The sequence below is a fragment of the Camelus dromedarius genome, chromosome 17, assembly GCF_036321535.1.
Source record: "Camelus dromedarius isolate mCamDro1 chromosome 17, mCamDro1.pat, whole genome shotgun sequence".
NCBI classification, from domain to species: Eukaryota; Metazoa; Chordata; class Mammalia; order Artiodactyla; family Camelidae; genus Camelus; species Camelus dromedarius.
Genome location: NC_087452.1, coordinates 31,591,185 through 31,611,473, shown reverse-complemented (window position 1 = coordinate 31,611,473; position 20,289 = coordinate 31,591,185). Strand labels below are relative to the sequence as shown.

Genomic DNA, 20,289 nt, shown 5'->3' with positions numbered 1-20,289 from the left:
TCACTTTGCAAACTCCATTTTTATTTGGATTAAAAAGCTTTAGATGAACAAACATGATACATACATAATATAAGACTAGTTATCACTTAAACCTCTTTTGATACAGAAATTAGAATAAACCAAGTTTTAATCAGGTCTGAAAATGTTCAAGTTCAAAAGTCAACAACACCAATTTGGAGATTTTACACAAAGAAGCGTTCCCTCTCAATTCTTCCTCATAGGAAGAGAAGGGTGGGTTCAAAAACAAAGCAGTTCAGAGCCTTTTAAATCAGTCGACTGACATACTATTTTAAACCTATAGGTTTTTTTCCCCCACATAAACAAAATTCTTTCCCACATGAACTTACATTTTGAAAACATCTAGGCCATTATACTTTCTAAGCCGTATCACCACAGTTCCTAAAACTCATGAAAGAAAAGAACTATAGTTCACTTGTACTTTCTTAAGTCAGGATTTTTTTTTTCCTTTTTCTTTTTTTGGTTCTTTTTTTGGAAGATGGCTGGACCTCAAATCTTATATACTAAATTTTAACTGATATTCTCCAAGTTAATATACAGAAAGACATGATTCTAAAATAAATACATAGAGTTTTTTTTTTTTTTTAACTTAATTAGGGCCTGCCTAGTGGCCCCCTGGCCTGGCTATGCACTGCCTTAGGGAAGCCCCTGGCTGGATCTGGTACCTGCAGCGCCTCTATAGACACTGGGAAGGAGCCTGGAGGAGGAGTGCTCTGGCTTCTAATGCCCCACACAGCCCACAGTGAAGAGTTTTTAGAGGCTTCCCAAAGAAGTCTCATCCAGACCTTAAAAAGGGAAATAAAATGGGCGCATGAAATAAATAAATAACTTAACCAATATTAAATTTCAGGTTCTTTGGTGTAATTCAAGGATGTCTAGAAATAATCTGACTGTATTCTACAGTCCATGATGATTCAATGGCCCAAAAAACCAGGAACTGAAGATTTCTTTATCTGATTCAGTTTAACAATAAGGTACTGACATACCACCGTAATACACTAAAAAAAAATTCAGATTTAAAATACTTCATGCAAATTGGGATTCAGTGGTTGACTATAGGCAATTAAGTTACAAGGGCCTCCTGTATTTCAAGCATCTAGATACAAGAGACTTTTTTTCATTTTACACTCTTTTGTCACCATGATTTAGCAAGAATAGTAATTAAATATCCAGGTATTGATTCATACCAGATTAAAAGAAAAAAGTATCCTCTGAGAGTCACTCTCTCAACCTACAACAGTGGAAACTCCACCACGATGGCAACTACCTTGTTACAATAAAGCAGGTTTCAAAAATGCTGAGTGAAATATTCTTCCATGTTTGATGCTTTCTACCTGTCTGAGTGTAACATACTGCTCCAAATGTTTCTTCTACGGTCATATAAGAGAGACAGGGTCATCAAACTCAGGTGTTTGGGATCTGTAACGGTCTTTTTAGTGAGCATTTTCTTAAGTTATGATTCCTTTCTCCTGAAATTCAAAAGCACAAGCTAAATTTAATAATTACTTTAGAAAGTCTTAAATTTCTGGTTGAGAATTACAACCCTGAAACTTAGAAGAAAAAAAAAGCCACATCTGATGAGGAAATAAAGAATACTAAATCATACTTGCGTCTGCAGGCAATCTATCCTTTTACAAGTATGCTTCTGACACAGCTCATAGACAGTTAACGCACTCCCTTCCCTATGTTAGGTTAGGTGTTACTTTTAGAAATAAACCACCTCCATGCACACCTCAATGCTTTCTTCAAGATGAACTTCAATGTTTTTCAATGTAAGAGATTTAAAGGTTTAAATCATCTAACATGTATAGGCATAAATTGTGAATTCATTATAAATAGATCAAAAGTACCCTTAAACTTACCTGCTAAGACTAAATATAATTCAGGGTTGTGCATATGTTCTGCAAAAGTAACTGACACCACAGGTGTCTGACTCAGCACAAGAAAAAGTGCTTTCCCTCCAGGTGTCCAGGAGATGCACTAGCTGCAGAAGGATGCACAGCACTGACTTCAGACTTCTGAGTTAACAGAGCAAATGTACCATGTCTGTCAAACATCTATAACCTAACTAACAACCTTTCACTTCTCCTGTAAGGAACAGTTTTTGCAAAACTGGCTTAAGATATTTAGGCACATGAAACAGACACAAGTACACTCCCCTCTCTAAGAAGTAAACTAAGACCAACTTCACATTTGTCAAACTAATCTGTAAACTCTTGCATGTGTGTGATTTTTTTTCATTTTGTTTGTTCTTTTATTAAAAAAAAGAAAAGAAAAGAAAAGAAAAAAACAAAAAACAAAAACCCCAAGCCAAGACAAAACCTCTGATGGTTTCAGTTCTATGGCAACAAGTAAAAAGATAAAACTCCAAGTCTACATATAGAACCAATTAGGAAACTAGTTTTAAACGAAGGAAACATATGCAAAAAAATCTTTGTGTATTTGATAAAGTCAACTTAATGTAACAAAAACAAATTGAAATAGCTTATTAAAAGTGTCCTTATATAAAAATGGCCTTGTGATGTACAGTAAAATGCAATAAAAATTATCATCCTTTGTTCCTCCCCCCACCCCCAGTAACTAAAATGGCTACTGTTCCACAAAACTCTTTATGCTTCTATAAAAGAAATGTAATTGATGTGATTAAAGGTTTTCTAGATTGTATGCTTGGCGAATGTTGAGGGTGTCTCGGAGCATCAGATCCCGAAGTCGCCAGAGGGCATCTGCCATGGTGGTATGGGCCCCTTTACTTTTCAGCCAGTGAGAGGGTAGGCGGCTCTCCTGTTCTTTTGACAAATGGACATCACGTCTTCGAGCTGAAAATTAAAAAATGCAGACAGAGAAATATAAATAGGAATTTTAAGGTAACAAATTTTCCCTTAGTCCTAAGGTCTGTTAGATTTATTAAAACATTAAAAATATTTATTATTTATTAAATATAACGAATTTTAACTCTGCAGAGTATTTCCAAGCAAATTTCTTATATTGTTTTATTAGGCATCTTGTTTTCAGAAAACTATTTCACTTAGGTATGAGACTACCTAGCCAAGATGTCTCGTTTTATGCTTTCCAGATTATCTAATTTGTAACAAGGACTTCACAAAAGAGCTGCACAATGTAACATGATCACTAGAATGGGAACATGAGAGTTGCACAAACACTTAAAAGATCTGATTACTATTTTGTTGTAGACCCTCCTGATACTACATAATTACTTCAATATTAATAAAAATTCCTAAAAAGGTAAAGGTGAAGAAAGGGAAAACATACCTACTACTCCTAAAAGAAATCAAATTATCAAATTTGGCATAGAAATGAAGAATAAGTAGAAACTTTCAAATTTATTTCCAGAAACTAGGCAAATTATTTTAGTATGTACTGAAAATATATGTTAAGCCTGCTGAATTAAATGAATAACTTGATAGGTTAATAGAAACATGTTTTCCAATATTTTTTTCTTTTTTAAAAATTTAGGTGATATAATCTTTAATTTACCCGAATGCATCTCTGCTATGCCTGAAAAATAATTGACAAAATTCAGAATATACTTAAGCATTGATGTTTATGACAAAACTAAGCTCTGAAACTCAGCAAAAAAACCCATTTTCAGTATGCGATGTCAATATACAAAGAAGATCCAAACACTTCAACTAAATACACAACTTACTTTATTTTTTTTTATTTTTTATTTTTTTCACAACTTACTTTATTTATACAGGCATTCCTCAGGTTTGGTTCCAGATCACCACAATAAAGTGAGTCACATGAAGTTTTTGGTTTTTCCCAAGTGCATGTAAAAGTTGTTTATGCTATACTTTAGTAAATGTGCAATAGCATTATGTTTAAAAAAAAACATACACACCTTAATTTTAAAAGACTATATTGTTAAAAAATATTAACCATCACCTGAGCCTTCAGCAAGTCACAATCTTTTTGTAATAGTAATATTGAAGACTGCTGATCACAGATCACAACAAATATAATAATAATGAAAAAGTTTGAAATACTATGAAAATTACCAAAATATGACAGAGACAAGACGTGAGTCGAATGCTGTTGGAAAAATGGTGCTGACAGACTTGCTCGAAGCAGTGTTGCCACAAACCTTCAATTTGTAAAAAACACAGTATCGGAGAAGTGTAATAAAGCAAAGTGCAATAAAATGAGGTATGCCTGTATAAGAAAAATGGATATTCATCCTATGATATAATATGCCGATAGCAGTGGGAAGCCTTTGATAAAGCAAAGGCTTCTTGAGAAGGACTCTCCTTACCTGCCAGGGTCTGGTCCCACTTGCTAATACTGTTGGATTCAGCACTGAGTCCTTCAATATATTTTAGGTAGGCCTCTGAGTGGAGAAGCCGTTGAGTCTTCGGTGGGGGAGCCACAAACATGGGCGTTGTAGGCTGCTGTATGACAGGGGGGCCAGTTGGATGTGGGCCAGGATATGGAGGTGGTGCCTGCTGCCCTGGAGGCCCCAAAACTCCTACCTGAAAGAGCACAGACCACATGGTGAGGGAAAAACATACTTGGCACATGCTCTGAGAAAGAGAATAACTTGAATTCTGTCGAGTCCTAGAAAATCCAACTTGGAGGCTCACCTGCTGTCCATATGGACTTCCACCTGGTGCTGGAGTCCCTACCATAGGGGCCACTCCTTGGTTCATCACACCTATGATTCAGAATTATAGGCACAATTAGAGGCTCTGGGTTGAGAAGACAGAAAAACTACTGTCTGATAAGAAAAGCTATTTATAATGCAAACCTATGATCCCTACCCTTGAGTCTTTGTGGATGGGAACCCTAAACACCCAAGATGCAGCACTTATATAGAAAATTCATAGTCTTTCCTTTTTTAGATATTTTAAGGACAAAGCTAGTACAATTTGTCAGATGTACACTAATTATTCATGGCTTAGAAATTATCTGAACACTGCATAAAATTCTAGTATTTCCTTAGGTAACCTAGAGTCAGAACACACCTCTATTTTCAAGGAATTTTCTTTTGACAACACATTTTCCTGCAACTGAAACCCATGTTTAATTTCAGCAGTAATGGCATGGCACCAGGCTCAGCTATATGTAGTGTGTTAGGACAATGGGGACACGAGGGTAGGGGCTGCACAAGTGCACAGTTAGATGACCTTTGTGGAGGCTGTCCCCTCCCAGGCCAGCAGCACAGCACCTCTGGTTCTAACTGGGGTTGCTAATGTTCACAGAGGACACTGCCATCTGATAGCGCAGCACTCTGAAAAGGGGTCATCTGGAAGCAGAGCAGCTTTAGTGCTATCACTTCAAATGCAAAATGACAAAGGGAAGAGAAAGATTTCATGGTCCTACTATATTTGTACTATGTATAAACTTTCCTTGGTGACTCCTCAGAAGCAATTTCTGTCTCACAGGTACCAGATGATAATAATGGGATGTCCTAAATTTAGTGTCTGGGGCTATTTTAATCTCAGGACTGTCCAGTTCCTATTCTCATAAAACAGAGAAATAGGCAAGAGATTCAATTCGTTAAAAACTAACTAACTACAGCCGAAACCCTGGTGAACTGGTTAAACCTTAAATAAGTCCAGCTGGCTGCACAGAAGGATCAAGAGGAGCTAATTTTACATCCCATAGTTTCTCTGGATTCAAAATGTTGGTATTTTGACCAGGCAGAACCAGCCCACTATTTTAAGGTTCAGAACTGCTAAATATCACTTCTGAGAAGTATTAGACATTTGTTAGAGAGAAAATAAGTGAAAACAAGCTTTCTGTTGACAAAGCAGGGATTTTTATATTCCAAGGGCCCAGAAAGGTACTGGGTCACAATAGTAGGATCCTAATGATTATTTGTGAATGAGTGAAGAGGTTGTGGTGCATAAGCAACTGCTCCAGCAACATATCATTAACCCCTGCCCACTCCAGGATACTCACCCACCTCAGTGGGCCTCACTGAACTGCCTGTGTCAACCTTTGCAGGGCAGCACCAATAAATCAGCAACCAAGCAACCAACCCGCTATGCTTCCTCTTTCTACAAATGCCATGCCAGGGAGCAGCCAGTGAGAATGTGGGCAGAGTCACCAGAGGAGCTCACTGAATCCTCCTCTCCTTAAAGCCTGATCAGACTTGTGCATGTGCAGACACTAAGAAGAGTTCTTCCCTGTCTCCCTATCATCAGGTGTGTTGTGCTTCCCTCAAATGCAATTTAGAATCTGAAGAAAGGGGAAAGGGATATAGCTGCTCCCTAATGGCCACCAAAAGACCTGCTATCTAGAGGGTACTAGCCTTAGGTGTGGCTCCTGCTGAATACCACACGCACCTAGAAGGCAACTCCAACCTAGTCTGACTGCTCAGTCAGATACTCTATTCCAAGGGGAGAGGGCACAGAATTAAGGCCAACTCTACTTGCCACAGGGGCACACCAATTTTATGATTGACATCTGCTGCAACAGCAACTCACACACAGGTCACCATTTCTGTAACGAAGCGCCCACTCCCACAAACATTCCCTCCCACAGGTTATGTCTGGATCAAACACTTCGCTGGAGTTGTGGCCATTCTCTAAGCAGTACTCACATCACAAAGAGTGTCACTGGAGGCTCTAGGCCAAGTCACCAGGTTCCCTCATCCTACACACTGCTAGTTACACCCTCTGAAGTATTGTTTGGGACTCTTTACAATCCTAGGATTAGTAGGTGTAGTACTGTTGTAAGCGAATCTAACATTTCTACATTTTATCATCTGGGCCGGATCTTAAGCTAATATTTTGGATAATGGGCCATGCTATTTCAAGTCACATTCCTTCCAACTAGATTATGGCTAAGGGTCAGTTCTTTTGCATATGATAGCAATTAATATAGGAATTGGTGCTTTTCCTTTCATAATAATCTTTCAGCTTGCTAATTAATTATAAAATCAAACTGTAGCTATTTCTGGACTCCATTTATGTTTCTATATGCAGTAACTTCTGAGCTTCTGTTGACAAACCAGTGTCTACAGTTAGTAGGGTGGGCTATGCTGTTCTTTAAAATGTTATGTCATGCTTCTTTGGGGACTCAGATACAAAAAACTAGTTCAGTGCGAATTTGTTCTCTCCCACTTTTTTTGTTCCTAGAAGGAATGACTGAAGGATTTCTAAAGAGTTCGACATTAGCAACGCTGCATTCCCCTTAGAAGGGCTGTCTGAAAAGCAAGAGATGGAGCAGGGACTCTACAAAAGTACTTGTGAGATAAGAATTGAAGCAGAGGAAGGAAGAAATGCACTCAGGAGCAAAAACTGTTGTTTATATGTGACTCATTCTCAACTAGCAATTTGGGAAACCTCATTCACTGATGAAGAGAGCACAGCATGACCTTCCAGGCTGTTTGGCTTTCTGAACATTTGTCAAATTGTTTGCGTGATTTTAGAGTACGCCTCCTGCCCCTTGGTCTGCTAAGTCTGGTTTCTGCCATGTGTCCTGTATTGTTGCTGCTAGGCAGCCAGGTGCCCAAGGGCACAGATGCTAAGCCACCTGCTCAACGCACAGGACAGGCCCTGCTGCTGACATCCCTGAGATTCTCAGTGAGGAAAAGCCTGCCCACATGGGCAGCAGGTACCTCCTGGAACAACTGGCTGAAGGAGGAAAAAGAGAATATGAAGATGAGATTAATGAGTGAATGAGGATGAAGTTCTTACCCGGTGGTGGAATGCCTGGGAGGCCAGGCACACCTGGCGGAAGATGGTGGGGTGGAGGCCCCCCAGGGTGAAGTGGCTGCATGCTGCCCATGCTAACAAGGCCATCAACTGGGCCCTGCAAAGGTGGAAGGCCTGGCGGATAGCCACCCATCATGCCTTGAAGGACACAACAAATTTCAGACATGCATCATTAACATGCAACATGACCTAAGTAATAACAAACCCCCCACATGCACTACTTAATGAATAAAGCGCCCTTAGTATTGCATGATATAACGGCAATTAGTGCAATTATTTTGTTGCAATAATGAACAAAATAGAAAGTTACAAATATGAAATACAACATTTCTGGATATATTAGTACTTAGTATATTATTATTTGTAGTTATTTTCCCTGGGATAAATATGCTGCATGTTTTCAGTTAAATAATAATAAAGAGTTCTAGTAACAGCCTTCCCAAGGTCAATATTATTGCAAGCTGTTCAAACAGGGTGACCAGTTCTGCCGACTGCAATTCTATTGAACAGTATAAACCATCATTCCACTCTGCCCACACTCATATGCCTATCATGGGTACACATGAGGGGAAACTGGAATGGAGGGAAATGAGGCGGACAGCCCTGATCACAAAGCATGGTTCTCCAGCATGCGGGAGGTGGGCAAAAATTTTTCAAGTCTTCTATATCCACTCCTCCTCCCTTCCAGACCTCCACTGCAGGTAAGAATGGATCATGCTCGGGCTTGAGCTGGGGAACAGTGAAGAGCCATCACAATGAATGATTTTTCATCTTTAGATCTCAAAACATGATAAAATAAAGATAAAGCCTAAACCTTCCCAAGCCAACCTAAGCCCAGGTCACTCAGCAGCCTGCATGTAGACCTTAGGAGGAACGGCTGGAGAATCAGGCTCTGCTGACATGAGAAAATGCCAACTGTCATCATTGTCTCCAAGCTCACAAATGTCCTCACATAAACCTTCAGTTAACAGGGAACATTTTAAATGAGGTACAGAATTTCTGTGAACAGAGGTTTTTAATACCTTTATTTTCAAAGTGCATTTCACAACACAAAATATTTTCTGCTGGCTAGGGAAGAGTTTCAAGAAACAAGTATTTTTGGCAAAAAGAGTTAAAGGACGAAAATAATTTCAAAATGTCAAAGACTCACCTATCAAAACAACTTTAAAGCCACATGACATTTTTTAGGAAAAACAACTTGATTTTTCTGGGACTTGGAATGATCACAATGAACAAAACACAAGACTCCCCCTAAAATGCAATCACCTTTGATCACAGCTTGTTGCACAAATGCAGGGTTGAGGGATTGGTGCCAAACCTCATTTTTATATAATATTCTTTGCAGAGGGACTCTGGGAAACAGTGGAAAACTCCAGATTCTAAGAATTTTACTCTGATTTTCCCTGAATAATTAGTTGAAAGGTATTTATTTATAAAAGTTTAGTCTTTTGAAGCTATAAAATTACTCAAAATTCTGAGATTGATTCAGCTCGCTTCATCATTTCTAAGCTGACTAAAAAAACTTACAATTACACAGACCAATAAAACAAAATTTAAATAATACCTCTATATGTAAAAAAAGATTATGAGGTTCATTTTTTAAAAATAAGAGCTGAGAGTAAAAACTGCTTTTGAACAGACACCATCATCTTAAACATGAGATCCAATACTACCAAACTGCTCTTTAACCACACCACTAGATAGAGCTTTTAGGGATAAGTAGGTGGGACTTAAGAATGTTAGGAGGCTTTGCTTTCAATTACAAAAGCCCATCTGAACGCAGCCTTCATGGGCTGTGCTTGAAGAAATTATTAAGAACCGAAAGACATGACAGTTGTCTTCATTAAACTGTACTTTGGCATTTATTATCCCAGTCACATGTGTTCAAATGAGCTTCAATGCTTGTAAGCAAAGCTGGGCTCAGACAGCAACAAGGCTAAGACTTAGGCCCTATGCAACCTGTAAACCCATGAAAAATCACCCTCTTAGCTGTGAAGTTCCTATTGTGGAACAGACTGGTTACTGTAGAGAATGCTTGCCCTTCACTCCTAGGGCCCAGAAGTCTGGGCAGCACGTGCTTAATAATGGAGCCAAAGGCTTTCTTGAAGGGGGCCCACCCTCCTCACCCAACAGAGCTCTATGACGTTATTCCCCAACAGGGAGCTAAAATGCTGCAGCTGCTGTTTTTTTTTTAATGTTTTTAGCTGTTTGAATTTGTTTTATGAATGTGTCCCTGGGCTTTTTAGTCAAGGGCACAGTGCTACAATACCACATATCAAATAGAACAAAACAGAATGTCAATGAGGGAATTCTAACTTTCAAAGTCCCCATGTTTAAGGCCTGATTTCTAAAAACCTCTGGAACCCCATTAACCAAAATGGGCCATGGAATAGAGCAGGCGATTATGAGATTTGTTAGATCAACATCAGTTATACTGAAAGTACTGAAAAGCCATGATTCAGATGTGCTCTGGCGAGTGCAACTGCTGAATTCAGCGACAGTGCATTTGAGAACTTGCCATCACAAAAGGTAGGAGCGACAATGGAAAAGTTATCCTATGCTACTCTGCCTTAAAAAGCAAATTAAAAAAAGCAAAACCAAAAACAGCATCCTAATGAGCCTGCCTTGAACAACATTATCTTAGACTCCCTGCAAAAAAGAGGTCAGACTGTTTGCTTAAGAAGAAACACAGGTGGCTTGAATGGACCTCACCAGGCTGAGAGAGATCACAAAGGAGGGATCCGAGAAGTGGTCCACCGGCTACTCATTGGAGACACATCAGACAAGGATATTCAATCAAGAATGGCCAAATTTTCTATGGCTACCAGAACCAGAGACAACACACACAAGCAAACCACATTCATCATTTTCTTTTCTTTTTTAAAAAATATGTGACTGGGATACTAACAGAAAATGCAGTTTAATGTAATTAAATAGAAAAGCATTACAGAGTGGGCACAATGAATTGAATAAGGACTTTGTATTCCATTAGGCAGTCATGCACATTGGTGACCAAGAAAGGATTTATAATTCACTGTCAAAAATCCTTTTAAATGGTCAGTCTTTTAAGGATGGCTGCAGCAGAACAAGGCAAACTGAATACTGGAATGAGACGGGAAAATCACCATCACCTAAAGACTAGTTTTGGGTTTTCTCTTGGAGTCCCTCTGGAACAGAATTCAGGATCTGTTTTTATTTCCTGCTATAGCGCTCTCTCAAGAGCAGTCTCAGGTGGAGAATATCGCCAGACCATGCCCACAGCCAGGGAAGAGCTGTTCCCTACCAATTTCCAGGGTTGGGCCCAGGGCCCGTTTCTGGGGCAGAGGGGAGGCATTGCCCATATGGGAAAGGCGATATTAAGGACAACATGGATGACTTCAAATTTTGAATCTGTCATGAGAAAAGTCTAGAGTCTGTGGCCTACTCCTTGTTGGAGAAAAAAAAAAATGAAGGAATTTCTTAAAGTGGAAAAAAATGGTCTTAGCTCCTGTTTTTACCTGCAACAGGTGTCAACTGCTGATTGAGCATCCCCATTGGTGTTGGTGGTGGCACCACCCCCATGAGAGCCCCCACAGGGGTGCCTGCTCGGGGAGAAGCACTCGGCTGCTGTTGCTGTGCTGCTCGCTCTCTCTCCTGCTGCTCAGCAACTTTAGCTGCCCGCTCTGTAAAGGCATTTCAGATTTTCAATTCTGTTTTTAACCCAGGAATTCAAAATACCATCCATTGCATTCAACAGGACTAGTTAAAACACAGGCAACAGTTCTGTCTCAATGGAAGGAACAGTAGATGACTAGTCTCAACACAGGAGGAGTCGGGCCGATTTCACTTGGTAACCTAGAGTCCAGCTTTCCTATCCCATCTTGAGAACTGGTCTGCAAAGATTTCAAGAATGTTAAGACTGCAACACACATTCAGAAAGCACAGGTTTTATTTAAACACGTCACCAGAGTAACCAACGCGGTTAATCTCACAAGGCACCCTGAAGATGAGAAGCGCTACCATTATTCTAGTATTAATAGCATTATAAATTATTTATAATTTCAACATGAAGCAATTCCATGGCCCATTATAATTTTTGGCACAATTGTTACTTACTATATTTTCCTGATTCCTTGCACCCAATTTTACTAAGATTTGAGGACTCTTGTCATTAGTGTCATGGGGTTTAGCAGCTGAAGAAAATTAACTCTGTAAGGGAAAAGTAGCTTACTGCCTCCTCAAGGTTTTAGGGAAAATAAACGCTAATTTGTATATTCTAATGAAGCATAGAGGTCATGTTTAATAAACCCCAAGGGAAAAAAATGCATAATACTCCAGGCTACAGTCATCAGAAGCAGGGAATTTTATATATATATATAATATATATATATATATGTGTGTGTGTATATATATATATACACACACACACACATATGAAGCAATGGACAATGTATTGAAAGAACCAGGTTTCCTGAAGCTGAGCAGTTCAATACTGACCATAAATCATCCTAAATCAGCAAAAGTTCCAGAATTCATACTTATTTCAACCAAAATGCAAGCGGAGCATTTGTTTGTGCCAGTTATGGGCTGTGGAACATCCCTGCTACACCCCTCACTCTTTTGAGCTACTCTGTCTGCATCTCCATAGCCAGTAACCAGTAGCCAGTAATTACTAGAGAACTCTAGAAATGTGCATTCCCAAAGCTCCCACCATACAGGGTTTATTTTGCTTCACCGTTCATAAATAGGAAATCCTCTCCACTCCTCAGATGGGCAAACAGGGGCTGGGAGACAGGTAGTGACTTGTCCAATATACAGAGAGAACCAGCAACCTGTGGCCCTGATTCCTGGCACCACATTCCAACTGCCACGCATTAACCCTCCAACAGGGAATTCAAAAGGCTCCACTGGCTGATCTGAGGAGGGGGAAAAATAGTTCGAGGTCACATGGCTTTAAAGAGACTCAAGAAGCAACAGCTCCAGTCCTCCTTTGTATAAGAAAGCGAAAGTCAAGCAAGTCAAAGCTTCCTTGGCTGTGAAAGAGCTGCCTGCAAAGACTCATCATCACTCACTAACACTGTCCCAGGTTACAGATCCTCCATACAATGAGCGTGAGGGATGAAGGCCATTTGAACAACCCATTTCCTTGAACTATCAATAAAAAAACACTGATGACCTAGACCCCTACATTGGTTCTAGTATTTTCATTACACAAATGACACAATAAAATGGGAGAGCAAAAAAAAAAAAAAACAAAGTTGAAAAAAAATTCAGCCTTGTGAATCGAATATTGAACTGGCTACCTGTTCCTTCCAGGAGGAGCCCAACTGGGCTGTTTTAGGAAAGAGAATTATTAAATGAAGCCAGCCAAACTACAAACTTTGCGTTTTGAATTCAATGGGTCAAAACACCAAAAGTTCAGGTTTTCTATCATAGGCAGACACTGCTGAGTCATATAACTCCTTTCACTAGGTTCTCACTGAATTTCAGACTCCCCTCTGAATTTGAGAGAACTTCCCAGAAGCCATTATTTCTCCTTCTCTTTTCTGCTCTAGCATTTTTACTTTTATGTTTTCTCCAGACAATTTCTTACTCTTGTTTGCTCTACTCTAAATAACCAGCTATGCAGTACTGGCTCTGCTGGTCCTGGACAAGGCTTTCCAGCTATGTGGGGTGAGATTCATTTCTAACATTTCTCCAGCTTAATGATATATCTGGTCTTAACTTCCACTAAGGTTAGAAATATCAAAGCTCTCCAAAGTTCTAGGTTCTTACAGAACTGACAAGGGTTTCTCAAAGAATGTTCTGTGAAATATTCATTCTTCAAGATATTAGCAGGTATTATATGAATACCTGATCAAGTTTCAGGAAAAGCCAGCTGAGAAAAATAGGTTCTGTACTACAAGGTTAAAGATATTAAAGGCAATATGCAATGTAAGTTTCCAAGAGAGAGAGTGTATGGAGTGCTTCTCAAACTGGTTTTTCCACAGATATTTTCTGGCTGAGCATCTTGTAGGATTAGGGTTCTGCAGAAGATCCTTGGGGAAGCCTGTCAGATAATTTTCAACTAACTGTAATAAGTGAAAGGAATAATTTTTTTTTTAAAAGAGTTTCTTTGGAAACTCCATAAACTTTAATGAAGGAGGCAGCCTTAACAATTAATTTCTTTATGTTGGCTGGAAAATAATGGATTTGGACCCAGCCAAGAAGAATAATGATGATCGATGTGGTCAATCGTTGAGAGAGGCTTTAAACTGGCAAAATAAAATATACAACTCCAAATGGAAAAAGTAGTACAGCTGTAAGGGCAACAGTCCTGCCTAATCTAATGTTTACTATTCATTTCTTTGTTAAAGTCATACCTGACATGCTAAAAAACAAAAAACCCCAAAATCTCTGTTAACTAATTGTCCCTAGTGGCTAAGAACCACCAAATCCTTGAATGATAGTTTGTAACCCAAAATAATGTAATCACAGAGAACAGGAAAATGAAGGCAGTTGAGCTTTATCAAAGAGAACCCAAGTACCTTACTTAAAAGTAGCTATGGATGCAGACACGACACAGGCCAGGAATGGCCTAGGAAACCAAGCGCTTCAGCCAAGCCTCAGTCTGGAGTTTATACATATGGCTTATCAAGAGCCGTAATAGAAGATCACTGATTTTGAAAGCCCCCTTTCGGATGAATTTTAACCAAAATTATATTTAACATCCTTGTACAAAATCATTCCCCAGCTCAACACATGTGTAGCTTACAGGACTCAATGAAAGAAGAAAATCATGCAATTCTTAATAGCAAAATATTTGAAAACTTTTGGGGGAAAAAAAAACCACACCAGCATCAGAGGCCAAGTCAGAGGCAGCGCTTGCTCAGTCAGGACAAGGCTGACACTTAAACTGCTGGATGGGAGCCATTTGAGACAGTCCCCAACACAAAGTTCATGTGCAAGTGGTAAGAACAAGAGAGTAAAACCTGTCTATGCACGTGCATTGCTGAAAACTCCCCCTTGCTTAGAAAGCCGAAGACAGTTGTGCCTAGGCTCTATTTACCTTCATATTCTGCTTTCTTGGCTGTCTCAAGGTTTCTCCATTCTGTCCCCACCAGTCGGCTGAGCTCCCCAAAAGAGTAGTCTGGGTGCTGGGCCTTAATCACAGCTCTCATCTCACTGCTGAACAGGATGTAGCCACTCATGTTGATTTTCCTTTTGGAGCCTTCCTTCTTTGCACTGCCTTTGGCAGACTTTGGGGTAGACTGTAAGACAGAAAGCTCTTATAGTGCATCAGAACACTGCATTTGGTTAACTGCTCAAAGTTTCTGGAACCCAGGAACATGTGATTTAACAGCTACTGTTTTATAGACATGTTCAGTTTATAGCTGGCCATTTTCCTGTTCAAAACACAGCTCTTCCTTGCCTCTTACCATATAAGAAATAAATGAAAGTTTCACTAAATTCCATGACTGCAATCTGTAATGGTGACCTCACAATTAAGTCTTGAGAAAATTCTGAATGAGAAAAAAATACCAGGAGCACCTCAACCAGAAGATGAGGTCTTAAAGGAGAGACTAAAAAGATATGAGTAATAAAAGCTAGAGTAACAGGAGATGCAGTTCTTCATTGTTTTTAATACAAGGCAAGGTGAGCTTTCTAATTAAACTTGCCATTAAAAACAGGTACCTATGAAATTTAAATAAGGTATTAAATTTTAAATTATTAATAGCACCGAGAAAGGAAAAATAATCTGTTCCTTCCTGTAGAATTCTAGGTTGATGGTCACATAATGTAGGAGCTAGATATCTCTTTACTTCTTAATTTGAATCTGCTGCAAACCAAAGCTGGGAATGAGATAAGTAACCGGAACTTGTCACCTTCACCTGTGGGGGTGTGTAGGGCATGAGGTCCAGCTCACTGGCTAGGGGAGTCTGGAGCTGAGGTAGAGAAGGAGGCTCAATGACCTCACTATCCTCTTCTCCCATCTCCTCGATATCATCATCTCCACCTTCTAACTCAGCAAATTTAGCTTCTAGCAACTGGATCTTCTTTTCCAACAAAGGTGAGGGCTCCTTCTGAGGAACAATCGGTTTTCTAAAAGAAGTGACATAAAATAAAATGAAATCAGCTAACATTATTGCAGAATCGATCAGAATGCAATGCTCTGCCTTAATATCTAGAAACAACTTCCTGCAATCTGCAATATCCACTAAAGAATCAAAACGTGCACTTACAAAGTCACACCTACTTACAAATGCTTGTTTTTAAAGGATTCTGCTCAATACCCACAAAGGCACTGGATCCAAAATTGGGATCTAGTTGCCTATACATAGTAAAAAGAATTTTCATAGTTTGAGGAACTGCGCAATCTCTTAATAGACAGGCTGTGTCCCAGAACCAAGGATTTCTGCCTCCACGTTATAATTACCGAAGTCTACACCAAAAGGACTATTACAGCAGTTACCACGTCTCAGCAGATGATGATTTTCCTTTAATCTCTAAATGAATTAATATTTTCTATTTGAAATGTATACTGCTTTAGTTTAAGACCTAATTAAAAAAAAACAAACCAAAAAACCTACCCTGGACTATGCTGTTTTGATATCAATTTTACTATTAGGAACTGAAGTGCTCTTTCTGCCTTAATTTTTCAAGTTTACCTGAAGTAATAAATTTCATCATCTACCACTTTAGCAGAGAGTGAAAACCTCTTCAGTCCCTTGAACTTCTTCATCTGCTTGTCACTCTCATTGTAGCGGCTTTCACAAAGCAGAATGTCATTTTCTGGTATTTCAGTTGGCCTGCAGGAGAGGAAGTCCTTGAATGACAATACAGCACACTTTCCTGAAAGAGAAAATTGGAGAGAAATTAAAGGAGTAAACTCTGGTCATAGCTAACAATTATTTTAAAGTCATATTATTTTTGAATTAATATATTCACATGATTCAAAAGTTAGAAGATTTAAAGGCTATACACAGGCATAACGATATATAGATCAATGGAGTAAAATTAAAAATCTAGAAATAAACCCATACAATTGGGTTTTATGTTAATTTTCAACAAGGGTGTCAAGACAATTCAATGGGGGAAAGAACAGTCTCTAACAGCTATTGCTGGGACAAGTGGATTTCCACATGTAAAAATGGAGTTAGAAGCTTACCATCTACCATAAACAAAAGTTAATTCAAAATGGATCAAACACCTTAATGTAAGAACTATTAACTACAAAACTCTTAGAAGAAAAACATAGGTGTAAATCTTTGTGACCTTCTATTAAGCAATTGTTCCATAAATGTGACATCAAAATCACAAGCAACCAAAGAAAATAAAGGTAAACTGGACTTCATCAAAATTAAAAACTTTGGAGCTTCAAAGGACACAAAGACAACACATAAGAAGAAAATATTTGCAAATTATATCTCTGGTAAGAATCTAATATTCAGAATATATAAAGAACTCCTACAACTCAATGATAACAATACAAGTAACTCCATTAAAATACAGGCAAAGGATTTAAATAGACATTTCTCCAAAGAACATATACAAATAGCCAATAAGTTAATGAAAAGATGCTCAACATCTTTAGTCATTAGGGAAATGCAAATCAAAACTGAAACGAAATAACACTTTATATTCATGAAGATAGCTGTTATAAAGGGGAAAAAAGCCAAACAAAGCAAGCAAACAAACCCCCCACAAAATAACAAGTGCTAGCAAGGATGTGGAGAGTTTGGAACCCTTGTATATTGCTGGTGGAAATGTAAAAATAGTATAGCTGCTGTGAAAAACAATTTGGCATTTTCTCAAAAAGTTAAACAGAGTTGTGATATGATCTAGCAATTCTACTTCTAGGTATACATCCCAAAGAACTGAAAGCAGGGACTCAAAACAGATGCTCACATACCAATGTTTACAGCAGTATTATTCACAATAGCCAAAAGGTAGAAACCACCCAAATGTGCATCAGCAGGTGAATGAACAAAATGTTATATATACATACAATACTATTCAGCCTTAAAAAGGAATACAATTCTGATACATGCTACACCATGGATGAACCTTGAGAACTTTTAATTTATGCTGAGTAAAATGAACCAGACACATAAGGACAAATTTTGCATCTATCTATATGAGGGGCCTAGAACAGGCAAAATTCAGACACAGAAAGTAGAACAGTGCTTACCAGGGGCTGGAAGAGGCGGAAATGGGTAGTTATTGCTTAATGGGTATAGAGTTTCTATTTGGGATGATGAAAAGTTCTAGAAATAGATAGTAGTGATGGTTGCAAAATACTGTCAATGGACTTACTGGAATTGTCCAGTTGAAAATGGTTAAAAGGTTGCATTTCATGGTATGTTTACCACACACAATTACAAATGGCAGCATATCACATACTGTTTTATACCTAAATTCTGTTGCAAAATAATATATCTTGAGGAGCACTGCTAGTATAAATATATTTATTCAACTAGTTCCCTACTGATGGATATTTAGGTTGTTTCCAAATTTTTGCTCTCCCACTGAAGCAACACAATGTTGATATAGACATGTATCAATTTGTACATGGATGAATACATCTGAGGTATAAATTTCTGTAAGTACAAAAGCTGGGTCAAAGGGTATGTACACTTTAATTTTTATAGGTATTATCAAATTACCTTCCATAGAGGTTATGCTGATTCATAAACCCACCACAAAGTGGGCAAATGCCACTTCCCTATATTCTTCTCAACTAGTAACAAACATACGAATCTTTGACAATTTGACAGGTAATTAAAAAAAAAAAGCAGCATATGGGTAGTTTTAATTTGCATTTCTCTATTGGCTGAGTTTGTACATTATTTTCTTTTAAGACCCACTGGTAACATTTCTCTGCTCTCTCTTAATCTCCGCCCATTTTCCTACTGGATGTTAATCTTTTTTCCTAATTGTTTATAGGAGCTCACATATGAGGGAAATTTGATCTTTGTCTATGATATACATTGCAAATATTTTCTCAGAGTTGTCATTTGTCTTTGCTTCTGCCAGTTTTGGTTACGCAAACATTTTAACCTTTTACACAGTTGAATTTACCAATCTTTTCTTGTACAGGTTCTAGGTTTTATGTCAAAGATTATAAAAATTTCTACCCCGTCACTTCTTTTGGTGTATTTATTACTTCATTTTATGTTCATTTAAACCTGTTATTTATCTGGGAATTTATTTTGAAGTTTATGTAAGGAATGGATACTTTTTCCAAATAGCTACTAGCATCTAAATACTACTTTGAGAAAAATCCATCTTTTCCCGCTTACCTGGGATGCCACTTTTATCATAAATTAAATTATATCTGAGTCTACTGTTAAACTTTCTATTCTGTTCAAATAATGTTTACTTGTAAATCATAAACAACTTAAATTATTATAGTGTTACTGTAACCAAGCAGGGCCTTATGGGGTCTTCCTGGGTCAGATCTCCCCATGTCCTCCGCCTGCCTTTTATCTGTAGAAAATCTTTGCCTCCTAGGCCTTTCTGGAGTTTCAAAGAATAAATTTAATCAGAGAAGGGAGAAAAATACAGAAAGAAGGGAAAACAGTCAAACAAGACAAAATAATAGTTTGGCCATTAAACAAAGTTAAGGACCTTTAGTTTCTCCTCAAGGGCTACAGACAATATTCTGCGCCATTCCCTTTGAGCTGTTTTGCAGAGGTGTAACACCAGGTGGAAAGTTATCTGTATGCTGCCCACAAGCGCATAGACCCCCGACTGGTTGGAACCAGAAGGTTGATGATGTTGACTCCCAACCACCTCACCACCAACCAGTCAGAAGAATGTCCATGAGCTGACTATATACCCCACAACCCTCTTCCTTACCCCGTCTTTTTTTTTTTAAAATTGAAACCCTCACCCTGTCTTTAAAAACCTTTCCCTGAAATCCATCAAGGAGTTGGGTCTTTTAAGCACCAGCTGCCTCAACTCCCTGCTTGGTGACCTGCAATAAACATTGCACTTGTTCACCACAACTGGGTGTCAGGAGACTGGCTTTATTGCAGTAGGTGGACTCAAGTTTGGGTCAGTAATGTTATGTTTTAGTATCTGTAAAGATAGACACCCCCCCTCACTATGTTTTACGGAATTTTCCTGGTTTTTGTTTCTTATTTGACATGATTGAAAAAATCAGTTTATTCAGTCTCAAATTCCTCACAAGAAAATTCCTATTGGTATGTCTATTGAGATCACATTAAAGATTAACTTAGGGAGAATGGACATCTTTATGATGCTGAGACTTCTTATTCAAGCACATGATATGCTTTTCAATTTGTTCAAGCATACCTTTTTAAATGCACTAAATGTAGCATAAGAAACTTTCTTTATAGAGATGTGGCACATATCTTGTCAAATATATTCCAAGGTAATTTTATCTTTTTATTATTATTGAATCTTTTAAGGCAACTAATTTGTTATTAATTTTATACTCAACCATCTTCTTTTATTATGTGCCATGATTTCCTGGTTGATTCTCTTGAATGTTCATCTCCTCAATTTCCTTATTTGAGATTTGTTTCTTATTTCTGACTGTGCTGGCTAGAGCCTTCAGAACAACAACAAGGACATTCCTATTTTGCTCTTGACCTTAACAGGA

The 20,289-nt window shown here is 38.3% G+C and overlaps 1 protein-coding gene across 40 annotated transcripts in view; it reads right to left on the bottom strand.

Moving 5' to 3' along the window:
* The window catches only part of PBRM1 (polybromo 1), a 100,718-nt gene continuing 80,429 nt past the window's right edge, over window positions 1-20,289 (bottom strand). For 18 of the 40 annotated variants that reach the window (XM_031470502.2, XM_031470499.2, XM_031470492.2 and 15 more), the window contains 8 exons: window positions 16,328-16,511; window positions 15,551-15,761; window positions 14,728-14,929; window positions 11,198-11,362; window positions 7,683-7,838; window positions 4,620-4,690; window positions 4,292-4,508; window positions 1-2,834 (listed from right to left, as the gene is read on the bottom strand). In XM_031470502.2, the coding sequence (XP_031326362.1) occupies window positions 2,662-2,834; window positions 4,292-4,508; window positions 4,620-4,690; window positions 7,683-7,838; window positions 11,198-11,362; window positions 14,728-14,929; window positions 15,551-15,761; window positions 16,328-16,511 (1,379 nt within the window). In that variant the 3' untranslated portion in view covers window positions 1-2,661. The remainder of the gene's footprint in view (window positions 2,835-4,291; window positions 4,509-4,619; window positions 4,691-7,682; window positions 7,839-11,197; window positions 11,363-14,727; window positions 14,930-15,550; window positions 15,762-16,327; window positions 16,512-20,289) is intronic. The other 22 variants (XM_031470511.2, XM_031470513.2, XM_031470514.2 and 19 more) reach the window with 3 other exon arrangements.